The 12712-nt window shown below is 46.8% G+C and overlaps 1 protein-coding gene and 1 non-coding gene across 4 annotated transcripts in view; both read left to right on the top strand.

Moving 5' to 3' along the window:
* Window positions 1-5556: 5556 nt before the first annotated feature.
* Window positions 5557-5661, top strand: LOC120094975 (U6 spliceosomal RNA). Its single transcript, XR_015630064.1, has one exon. It is a non-coding gene; the product is annotated as a U6 spliceosomal RNA (small nuclear RNA).
* Window positions 5662-11043: 5382 nt separating this feature from the next.
* The window catches only part of Sgpp2 (sphingosine-1-phosphate phosphatase 2), a 119562-nt gene continuing 117893 nt past the window's right edge, over window positions 11044-12712 (top strand). For 2 of the 3 annotated variants that reach the window (XM_087565469.1, XM_087565467.1), the window contains exon 1: window positions 11044-11221. In XM_087565469.1, the coding sequence (XP_087421595.1) occupies window positions 11138-11221 (84 nt within the window). In that variant the 5' untranslated portion in view covers window positions 11044-11137. 3 annotated transcript variants of the gene reach the window in all.

The following is a 12712-nucleotide window of genomic DNA, read 5'->3' on the forward strand; positions in this document are numbered from 1 at the left end:
TGAAAACTATAAACCTCGATTAATGGATAGAGATTGGCATTAATTTTTAGTTTTAAAACGTTTCCATTATTTCTTTTATTTTTGAGATAATATAATTACATCATTCCCTCCTTTCTTTTTCTCTCTTTAAGTCCACCCATAGGCCCCTCCTTGCTCTCTTTCAAATTCATGGCCTCCTTTTTAATTATTATTAAATATTGTCACACACATGTAAATATATACGTATATTCCTAAATGCATAAATAAAATCAGTTCAGCCAGTATAATGTTATTTAATTTAGCTTGTTTTGGGGAGAATAAGACAAGTAGTCAATATACAGATTCCTTCAGTGGGAGGACTCTCTATGGCTTTGAGGTTAGCCTCACCAAGTCTGCCTCAAACTGGAACAGGTTTCCGGACCAGGTTCGGTCCCTCATCCAACACCCAAAGTTGACCTGTGGCTCTGGAAACATTGACCCTGACACCTTGGTAAACAATGGAGTGCTGTTTTCTGCCATATCTGGGTAAGCATGGCATTCAAATCAAGGGGTGGGAGTTCCAATGTTTCCCTTGCCACTGACTAAACAAAGTCGATGATGCTCTTATCCAGACGTGTCATTCAGAGATAAGAGCAGAGCCAATGTTTCTATACCACCTCTCTCTCTCTCTCCCTCTCTCTCTCTCTCTCTCTCTCTCTCTCTCTCACACACACACACACACACACACACACACACACACACACACACACACACACACACACACGATGGCCAACTTGGCATAGTACCTAACACTTGTAATTACCAGCACTCAGGCTGCAAGCATAAGAAGAATATGGGTTCAAAGACAGCCTGGACTACGTTACATACAAGATCTAGCCCAGGCTGGGTGCTACATAGCCAGACACTGTTACAGGGGGAGAGAGGTGAGCAAAATAAAAAAGAAGAAAGGGAAGAGGAAAAAGAGAAAGAAAAGCGAAGTAAAAAAGAAGAGAAGGAAGAGGATTAAAAAGAAGGGGGAGAGAAAACACCAGTCACCACAGATGTAAAATTTAAACTACCTTTAGATGCTATATGTAACCCCTCCCGTTGGCAGGGCTGATAAGACTGGCTAACACCATATGGTCAAACCTTAGAAGAATGAGGGATTTCTCAGAGTAAATGTGGCACATCAATCCTAAGGGCCAATTGTCTAGCAAGCATTTAACATTGGCAAATGCTCTGCTAAATGCTAGCATAGCTAAGACCGTAAAAACGATATGTACCTACTGACCCAGCAGTCCCAGTTTATGGTACAGTATATACTAGAAACACATGTGGGGACAAAGGTTAGGGTACCGTGTTTGGAAACTTTACATTGGGCAACACCCAAATGTACATTAGGAAAATAAATTTCAGTACACAGAATGGGAAGGTGTGAGGCCATAAGAATCACACTTATATGGACCAGCCTCTATGATAAAATCAAGAGAGGGCTCTGTGAAAAGAATGTTATTACTTGTTCTATCATCTATCTGTCTATCTATCTACCTATCTACCTGTCTGTCTATCTATCTACCTATTATCTATCTATCTATCTATCTATCTATCATCTTGTAGTCATCTTTGTGTTGAGGCAAGCTTTCTCTGTGTAGCCCTGGCCATCTGGGAACTTACTTTGCAGTCCATGCTGGCCTCCAACTGACAGAGATCCCCTTGCCTTTGCCTCCTGAGTGCTGGGGTCAAAGGTGTGCACCACCACTGCTCGGTTATCTGTAGTTTCTTTTTTTAAAGATTTATTTATCTTATGTATATGCGTTCACTGTTGCTGTCTTCAGACACCAGAAGAGGGCATCAGATCTCATTACAGGCGGTTGTGAGCCACCACATCATTGTTGGGAATTGAACTCAGGATCTTTGGAAGAGCAATCAGTGCTCTTAACCACGGAACCATCTCTCCGGCCCTTATTATCTGTATCTTAAAAAGAAAGAAGAAAAGGGAGATACCCATATATCTGCATTTGCTTGTGTGTGAAATTTTTATATTTTGAAATCTCATTTATTGGTCTTGAAATGAGTCCAGACCTGTGGCTTCCCCCTGCTTCCTGATACCTTTTACTCCACAGAAAACATCTCAGTTACTTTTTGGAAAACATTGCTTTCCTTGTGTGTTTTACTTGATTGCCAGTGCCTCATTACCTCAAATATATAGATATGGATATATGAACATTGTAAACTACACAACCAGAATTTTAGTACATACAACTGGTCTCCTTATGCTATCTTCCATTATTCAATACAGAAACTCCCTACTCCACCCAAGAACATCAGCGAGCTGTTTCCAGCCACACTAAACATTCCTGTTTTATTGAGTTGCTGCTGCTGCTGCTGTTGTTATTATTATTCTTATTAGCATGTGTTTTGCCTGCACATAATTATGTGTGCCACATGTGTGCTGGATGCCCACTGAGGTCAGAAGAAGGTATTGGATCCCATGTAACTTTGGTTACCAATGGCAGAACCACCCTGTGGGAGCTGGAAATCAAACCTGGGTCCCCTGCAAGAGCAGCCAAGGCTCTTGTTCCCTGATCCATCTCTGCAGTCCAAGGAGTTGTGACAAGAACAAGTGGGACATTTTTCCAAGTGGCATCTCTACATCTATAGAAAGATGGAGCGTTCATTTCCTAGAGCTACTGGGATAAAGTGTACAAACGGCTTGGCACAGCAGACATGTGCTGTGTCTTGCAGCTCTGGAGGTTGGAAGTCCGAAATAAAGTACCACAGTCCCTCTGGATCCGGAATGGGCGTCTGTTCTAGCCTCTCCCAAGCTCCTGGCACTTTGCTGGGACTTTTTTTGGGAGGGGTCATTCCTTAGCTTACGAAAACAGCAATCTGATTCCATTATCACATGACCTCTCAGTCCTGTCTTTGCACAGCTGTCAAACCACCTCAGCTCCTAGGTCATGGGCTAAGGGTCCCAACACCCCCATCCTTTTCTTTTTAATTAATTTATTTTTTTTACTTATTCACTGTACATCCTGCTCATTACCCCCCCCCAGTCATCCCCTCTTACAATCTTTCCCCTTTTCCCCCTCCCCTTCTTTTCTGAGCAGGTAGGGGGCCCCCTGGGTATGCTCCCACCCAGGCACTTCAAGTCTTCCTCTTACACTGAGGCCAGACAAGGCAGCCCAGCAGGTAGAACGTATCCCACATACAGGCAACAGCTTTAGGGATAGCCTCCACTCCAGTAGTGCAGGACCCACTTGAAGATCAAACTGCATATCTGCTACATAAGAGTGAGGAGGCCTGGGTCCAGCCTATGTACGTTCTTTGGTTGGTGGTTCAGTCTCTAAGACCCCCAAGGCTCCACTTCCTGTGGAGTTCCTATCCCCTCCATGTTGCAATCCTTTCTCCTATTCTTACATTAGAGTCCCCAGGCTCCATCCCCTGTTTGACTGTGGGTGTCTGTATCTGTCTGACTTAGCTGCTGGGTGGAGTCTCTCAAGGGACAGCGTGTTCCTATCTGCAAGCCTAACGGAGTATCATGAGCAGTGTCAGGGATTAGTGCTTTCTATGGGATGGGTCTCCAGTTGGACCGGTTATGGGTCGGCCACTCCCTCAGTCTGCTCCTCCTCCTCGCTTGCATTCCTTGTACACAGGATAAATTTTGGGGTTGAAAGTTTTGTGGGTGGACTGTTGTCCCTATTGCCCCACTGGGATTCCTGATAGGCTACAGGAGGTGGCCTCTTCAGGTTCCATATCCCCATTGCAGTGACTCACAGCCAAAGTCACCCACATTGATCCTTGAGCGCCTTCCTTATCACAGGTCTCTGCATTATCCTGGAGGTCCCTGCACGCCCCCATCACTTCCATCAATTGCAGATTTCCATTCATTTTCATAGCCATCTCTCCCGTCCCTCCCCACACCTAACCCTGAAGCTCCCCATCCCATTCCCTCCCCATCCCTTCCCTCCCAGTTTCCTCCCTCCACCCACTTCTAACAACTATTTTATTTGCTCTTCTGAGTGAGAGTCAAGCTTCCTCACTTGGGCCTTCCCTCTTGTTTGGCTTCTTTGGGTCTATGGAGCCATCACCCCCATCTTAACAATTGCATCTGCAGCGACCCTGTTTCCAGATAAGGTGACACTCTGAGGCACTGAGTGTACAATTACACATTATTATTTTTAATACTTACAAATTGTCTAGAACATTTTATTGGCTCTTTGTGAACTTCACATCGCGCACCCAAATTCTACTCGTGTGCTATGCTCTTGTACCTGCCTCCCTCCAACCTCAGTAATACCCTTTTGTCTACACTTCTTTGCTTGCAATGACTCATTGCAGTGCCTCATTGGTCTGATAAGAGGCCTCTGTCTTTTGCTACTCTATCAATACGGGAACCTCACCGGGACTCCTCTCCAATATCCTGTTGTTGTCCCGTGTCAGAGAGATCCTGTAGTTGTGAATCTGTAGGACTGGGCTCCTCATGCACTCCAGCAATTCATCGATGGGGTAGATGTTGGGTGGGCCAATTCAAAGCCCTGGACCTGGGCCTGAGAAGTATCTGAGCTGGTCGGCCCAGGGTTGGCCCACCAGTGCCAACTCTACCCTGCTGTCCAGGCGTGGTTCAGGGCCTGCTCTTGTAAATGTTACAACTGGTGAGAGTCAGGGCCAGTTCTCCTGCTCTCAGGATCCCAGGGCCAGGTCTCCCACTTGCCACAGGTGGTAAGGAGTCAGTAGGGAGAAGGGTTCCTCTCCCTTGTCTACGCTACCACACAGGAGATCAGTGGGTGCCAGCTCTCCCTCACTCACTCACAGCCTTGGAGCTAGCTAACCTGAAGTTCTAGCAATGGGCAGGCCTGCTCTTGAGAGTACTGCAGCTGGCTAGGATCTGGGTAGCTCTCCTCCTGTCATGCTCCCAGGGCCTGCTCTCCCTTGATGCCCAGGTAAGAGGTAGCACCAGTCCTGCACAGCCCTCAGACATCAACATGTCCCTGGGCCATATACCTGGCCTTTGGTGGTAACAAATCTCTGTTGCTGCAGGGCCATGAATCCAGATGTGGCCCTGGTGACAGCACCGGACCCCACTCTGGTCCCAGGTGACACCACTAGCTACTCACACCAGGCTTTCCTCACTCCTTCAACTCCCCAGTTCTGACTCTCTTCATTGGGCCCACATCCTGCAGTTTCCTTTTCTATTTCATCGCCACTTACTTGCTCCTCTTAGTAGCACCCGGGGACATCCCAGGAATGGTCTCAGGAGTGCTATATGCCATTCATGTATTATGGCACTGGGCAGGGGTCCCTGAGAAAGACCATCCTATAAAAGTTCAGTAGAGCGTTCCTCTGAAAACATGTATCTTAGAGCTTTTTGACGTCTTGATACTTTGTTTCTGCAGATTCAACCCAGGGTTAGGCACATGCTATGCAACCACTCCTACACTGGGCTGTCCTTTATGCAAGAGCATGCTAATCCCTATCTTTAGCTTTTCTGTGGTTACCATTTTTGTTGGATTTTTCAGTGCTAGAGATAAAACCAAGACCTTATGTATGGTGGGTAAATGCTCGATCATGGATGAAACCCACAGCAAATTTCCTATGCTTTAAAATTTTTACACATATACTAAAATTGGAATGATACAGAGAAGATTAGCATGGCCCCTGCACAAGGATGACACGCAAATTCATGAAGCGTTCCATATTTTAAAAAATTTACAGGGTTGGGGATTTAGCTCAGTGGTAGAGCGCTTGCCTAGCAAGCACAAGGCCCTGGGTTCAGTCCCCAGCTCCGGAAAACAAAGAAAAAAATTTACATTTTACTCAATTATTTAGCACATGTGACACAGTTGCAAGTGTGGTGGTCAAAAGCACAACTTGCAGAAGTTTACCGGCTCCTACTCCATGGGTCCTCAAACTCGGGTCACTGGGGTTGGCAGCAAGTCCCTTTATCCACTGAGCTACCTCATCAGTTCTGTTTTTGCTTTTAATTGTCTTTCCATAACTTTTAATTCTGTGTTCACATTTCTTTCCTTTTGTTCTGTTTTCATTTGGTTAGCCGGTAGTTTGCCCATTTTTTTGTTTTTTTAAATAAATTACTATTTTCTATTTTCTAACATAGTAGCATATGCTTTTTAAAGGAGTATATATAACTTTGGTAAGTTTAACAGGACTTTCCTTGGGTCCACCAGTTCCCCAAAAAATGATACAGACACATATATTTATTATGAATGCTCAGGTCTTATAATTAGGCTTGTTCCCAACTAGCGTGTAACTCAATTAACCCATTTATCCTAATCTAAATTCTACCACATCCTCCTTTAGTTACCTCTCCTTTAGTCCCAGCCTGCTTCTTCCCCTGAATCTGACTGGTGACTCTCCTGCACCTGACTCTCTCCCAGAGTTCTCCTCTCTCAGACCAGAAGCCCCACCTCCTTTCCTGCCTTTGCATCAACTTTTTATTAAAACCAATCAGAAGTTGAGGGAGGGAATGTTTACAAAATATGATACAGATGCTGCTGAACAGTTAGAATAACAATACCAAATTCAGGCCTGGAGTCAGATCTCTGCTGGAACAGAAGGCACCATTTGTATAATACAGAGGCAATCTTTATGCGGTGCACAGAAAATATTATCCCTACAGGTAGATGTATAAAGAAATTTTGACCCAAATTACAACTGTAATACATAGACATTTTTAATTAGAAATTTGTTACATGGTGCCCTATTTTTGCATCATGCCATTGTTTTCATATTATTATACTTTCTTATTACTCTGTCTGTGTATGTGTGTCTATGATATACCTGTGAGAACACATGTGTGTCATATTGCATGTGTGGAGGTCAAATTTGGGGAAGTTGGTTCTCTCCTCCCACCACGTGGGTCCTAGGGATCAAATTTAGGTGGCCAAGTGTGGTAGCAAGTAGATTACCCACTGAGCCACCCTGTCAGGCTCATACTTTGTTTTTCTCTGTGTAAGTATCCATTTTCTACAACAGATGAAGCTCTTTGAGGCTAAGTCTGTGTATCATATTTCTTTGGGGCAATAGCTACTGATGTTATAGCTATGCAGCTGGAGAACAAATAGTATATGTATATATATGCATATATGTGTATATACATACATATATATATGAAGAAACACACACACACACACACACACACACACACACATATATGTGGTCATGGTCTTGTCTCATCCTTTAAGTATGGGCTAGACCTAATTAGTTTGCTTCCAAGAAACAGAATATAAGGAGAGTATTGGGATGTTGCCTCTAAGGATAGGGTAACTCTAGGCTTTCTTCTTTGTTTGCCTCATCCAAAGTGCTATATGATGAGTTCTCCTATTGGCAGGGGACATTGAATGTGGCTATAGATTTATTCTGTACTATAAAGACACACTTGCACTCCATTTTGTAGAACGGAATCTACACATCCATTTGTTAATGGCTTAGCACGAAAACACTGTTAATGGGTTGCTTGCTATGCTAATTTCCTTCCTGCCTGATGTCTCTAGGGGAAGGCAGGGCTGACACCAGTAGAAAATGACTTGGCTTATATTTGAGCAGTGCCTGAGCCCACACAGTGACATGAGGGAAGGGATGAAAGAGAGGACAAGGGAGGAAAAGAAGCACAGACGTCACAAATCCCCCAAGTGGGGCGGATCATCTTACCAGGGGGACAAGAGTGAGCTCCAGCCTATGACTGCCTTCACCCCCACCAACTTCTGCCTTCACCCCCACCCCCTAAAACTCTCTGTCTGGAAGCACTTTCAAACTTTTACAGGATGTCAATCCACCAAATTCTCTGATTGTCAGCTCTCTGAATAGAACGGTGCTAAGATTCACTTTCTGCTCTGGAATTGCCGTCGCACCCTGAGGAGGGGCGAATGAGACAAAGGCAAGGGAGGCCACGACCAGCAGCCCCTGTACAACTGAAATGCAACTGTAGGGTGCAGATGACCTAAGTTTTGTGAGAAACTGAAAGCCAGAGGCCCCAGCTAAACTCCACATGGGGTGCTGACCCCAGAAACTGCAAGGTGGTGCTCCAGTGGCTTCACTCACTGTTTGTGGGAAATTGTTATTCAGCCACAGACAACTAAACAGAGAGTGACATTTTAAAAATTATACTTTATGGGCGGTAGGGGTGCAAGTCTTTAATCCCAATACCTGGTGGGCAGAGGCAAGTGGATCTCTATGAGTTCAAGGCCAGCCTGGTCTACAGAGTTCCAGGACAGTTAAGGCTACACAGAAAGCCGTGTCTTCACACACACACACACACACACACACACACACACACACACCAGCTTACATATATGTGCATGCACACATCCACAGATCCTCCTACAATAGGGCCTGGGAATCAAACTTCAGCCACCAACCCTGACTGCAGTTTCCTTTATTGGCTGAGCTATCTTGCTGCTCCTATTTTAATGTTTTAATAATGTTTTGTTTCTAGACTTTAGGAGAGACTTCTGGTAGTTTTCAAGAACAAACGGTAAATAAATATAAAACAGAGCTGTCATCTTCTCTTTTTATAGGAATAGAATTTAAGCCAGACCCAGGCTTCCCTGCTACAGGTGACACTTCCAAGCATCTCTCCAGACCGCAAGGGCACATTTTTACCAATAGTATAAACTTCTGCTTCTCTTGTTTAATATTGAAATGATGCTCGGATACTCACCACCTGCTCCTTTTTAGGAGTTGTACAAAAGAGAACAAAGATGTAGGGTGTGGTCCCAGGGCAGGGCATAAGGAAGGGATTAGATGTAGACAGCTCAAGTCACTGAGTTACCTACCAGCCCTATCGTAGGACCATACAACAAAGAGAAACTAATATCTGTCTTCTTAGAATCACTGTCTTTTGGGTCTGCTTATTATAGCAACTTAACTATACCCCTAACTAATAAAGCCAATACTGATTCCTCCAACATATGTCACTGTCTACACATGATATTTTATACCTGGAATCCAGCACTCACCAGGCAGAGGCAGACTGATTTGAGAATCTGAAGCCAGTTTGGGCTACATAACAAAGTCATATCTTTAAAAATAAAATACAAAGGGTCAGAGAAATGGTTCCAGGGATAAGAGCACCTGCTGTGAGCTCACGGACCGAGGATGTGGCTATGTGACATTTGTAACCCCAGCACTGTGGAGGGCAGAGCCAGCCTAGCTCCAGGTTCCTGAGAGAGCCTGCCCCAAAGGAAAGAGTCAGGGTGTAGAGCAGGACCTTTGACACAGTGCAGATTGCTGTAACTGGCTCACGATGTCTCAAGGAGATCCTCTGAAGATTTTCACAAGAGTCTTTAAGAAAGACAACACATGAAGATTAGTATGTCATCACAGAAGGAAATAAAAACCACGGTGACTTATCTCAGGGCTAATAAATTACTAAAAACTCGAGTCAAAGGCAAAAAGGCTACACCTGAAATCTAATTTGGTACCACAATTCTAGGTTTTTCTTTCTCTCTCTCTTCTAAAGAGAAAGGTTAGAGCGACACATTTGGGAGAGATGAGATTCAAGGGTCTCCATGGGAGAACATATTTTTAAATGTATAAAGGCAACAGGTTGGGAGTTACTGTAATGTCAGCTGTTAAAAAATCAAACCTTGGGGAGCTGGAGAGATGGCCCAGTGGTCAAGAGCACTGGCTGCTTTTCCAGAGGTCCTGAGTTCAATTCCCAGCAACCACATGGTGGCTCACAACCATCTGTAATGGGATCGGATGCCCTCTTCTGTTGTACTCATATCTTTAAAAAAAAAAAAATCAATCTGAGGTTTGGTTCTGGTGTCTGTAAATGACAGCAAGCAGCCCTGCAGCAGGGGATGGCAGCAACTGCTTCCTCAGCCACAGGACTGGGTATGACACCACAGGGCTGTAACAGCAGTCAGCCTCTCTGAAAGAGGAAAATGGAGCAAGAGGATCAAAAATTGGACGAGAAGGACCACATCATCTTGGCGTATCAGGAACCAAAGACCTCCTAGCCTAGAAGGACAAATGGATAAGCAAGGTGGTGGCAGGTGTTCATGCATAGTCGTTTATTTAGCCAAATAGTAGGTTTTGCAAGCGCAGCCGGGAAACCCCCCACCCCACCCCCGCAGCCCTCTGCTCCCAACTAAGGATTGGATTATAGTTTTGCTGCAGGCCAATCACCTGGGCCTCATTTAACTGTTGCTTCTCACTCCCTGCAACGAGGTACAGAGGTCATCTTAGGATCTCAGAGACCCGGAAGGGAGGTTTAAGAAAGCCCAGGAAAAACCATCTGCAGGACGTTTCCTTTGCTGTTCTAAAGCAGTGGCTGGCGCCTTGTAGTCGCTCAGCACCTTGTTCCCTTTGGGTCTAAAGTCTTCCCAAGGCCAAAAGGGAGGGAAGGGGGAGATGTGGGAGGGAGGGAGAGAAAGAGGAAGAGAGACAGAGACACAGAGAGAGACAGTAAGACAACACACACACACACACACACACACACACACACACACACACACACACTCGGCGTGTGGGAGAGAGAAAGATTTGTGTTTTTCTCTAACATCACTCGGGCTGACTCTTCGCATTTCTGCTATCCTTGTACAAATTTGAAAGTGGTGACTGCCCTGTGAGGAGGAAACTTTGCATCAAGCCGAGTTTGGATAGCACTGGAAATCTCCCTTGGAACCAGACTCCCTGGGAATTAAGTATTGCAGAAACCAGGCAAAGGTTGGAGCAGGGAGCTGGGATGTGGGGGTCGCGTGTGTGGTGAGGACCAACTTCACCTTGAACTCCAGATTTGAAAGGAGGGTCACAAAGCTCCCATGTTTCCAGCAGCGTTTGGAAGGATGCGCCGGACAGGTGTATGCGTTCTCCTCCTTAGTCTACATTAGCCCAAGGGAGTGGGGTCGGCGCGTAGGTCATGCACGTGGACTCGTCCACGCAGTTGCAAGCACACCCTCCTGCTGGCAGGTAGGGGGACTGGGGCGGCCTGGTTGGCTAGGAAGGGGGCGGTGACAAGCGCAAGGTGGTGGCCGACACCTGGACTTGCCCGCGTGCAGGGCGGGCGCTAGGACCCGGGTGGCGCACCTGTTGGCTGGCGCCGCACCCCGCCCGCCCTGCGCTGGGAGCATCAGGCTGCGGAACGCGGGGCCAGGGCGCACGCCGAGGACACGGACGCGCGTGGCTGCGGGTCGGAGGAACGCGGTCGCGGCTCACTATGGCTGAGCTGCTGCGGAGCCTGAGGGATTCAGAGCTCGTGGCACGCTTCCAGCGGCGCTGCGGGCTCTTTCCAGGGCAGGAGGTCAGTCCTCGGGAGAAGGGTGCGGGCCTTTCGGAGTGGGCGATGGGGGTCCCCGAGGTCGCTCATCTCTCCGCCAACCCGCAGGTAACCCGGGTTAGGTGTCTGCCGTGGGGAGAGGGCGACGGCCGCCTGCATACCTGCAGCTCCGGCTCCGGGTGACTCCTGGATGGGGACCGGAGGGCTCCATCCGCCGCCACCCAGCTTCCACCCTAGGGAGGGTACAGCGGGGAACAGTCACCCGCTGCCACCCGCTCTCGCTGCAGGTGGCCATCAGCCACGTCTTTTCAGACATCACCCAAAGCCTTTGCATGCATCCGTGGAAAGACTTTCTACTTTAATTACTTTAATGAGTAAGTTCGTTATCTTTAGATCCCATCCAAAAATACGAGAGTTACGTAACTGAAAAGAGGAGCGGGACGTCCTTGGCACTTCCCTGGGACACAGCCTGAGAACTCCCCCAAAGTCCTTAGGTTGCTGCCCCAACCCCCTTCCTACTCTGCACTGACTCTGAGTCGCGCTCTTCGCTCTGGACTCCGCCGGGAATTCACAGCCCCGCCCCCCAGCTACCCTCAGGGATGGGGGTCCAACACTGTCTCCCTCCCAACGTCCCCCTAGTTTTGGAGGCCCTGGTTGGTCTTTTATGATTGGCTCTCGTGACCTTTTCGGTAGATGCTTTGCCTCTCAGCAAGGTTATACAACTGTACTGCAGCTTTGCGTTATGCGGTACACAGGGACTCAGCCAGGCTGGAAGGACCAGGCTGGCGGCAGATGGCAGCTAGGAAAGCTTGTCTCCCTTGGGCACCAGCAGCAGCTGCCCTTTCCTAAGTAGAAAATAACGAACCAGGACAGAAGCAATTCTACTCCCCCCCTCTCTTCTTCAATGTTTTGTCCTTTATGAAAGATTCTGGTGACTGGAAGGTACCATGCCCTTATATATAGATAACTAGTTAAGAACCTGGCGCTTGTGTAGGATAGAGTACTAGAGGCACAAGATTACAGAATTCATTTGAAAGGTGGCAGTGGGTTGGTTGTGTGTTCTCAGCTAGAGAAACTTCTTCTTTACAATATTTTCACTTTATAGTTCCTTCACTGTGTTGTATGGCACGCCGATAGCTTTTAGATTAATTCAGGAGCCCTTTGCTAGCCGTGTCTCAGAAGGTGCTAGCGCAGAAGCCCAGTTCCCCACCCCCACGGGAAGCGGTTCCTGCACAGGCGCTCTGCTTATACACCGGACAAGTACCGGGCTGCCCTCTATCCGACTTGTCTCCCCTGTATTTGCTCTTCCTAATTCAGGAAACCAAGGACTGAATGTTTCCTTAAATTGTTTTTATACAATCCCCTTGATAACTGCACATTCTGGGGAACACTTCTTACTTCTGGTTCCAAAGGGTCTGGGGAATCAAGGAGCGAGGTTCTAGCTCCCAGCACACACCCCACACTTGGATTACTAAGGATCACTAAAGTCCATGAAATAAGTCAAAGAAAACTGAA

The sequence above is a fragment of the Rattus norvegicus genome, chromosome 9 (genome assembly GCF_021556685.1).
Source record: "Rattus norvegicus strain SHRSP/BbbUtx chromosome 9, alternate assembly SHRSP_T2T, whole genome shotgun sequence".
NCBI lineage: Eukaryota > Metazoa > Chordata > Mammalia > Rodentia > Muridae > Rattus > Rattus norvegicus.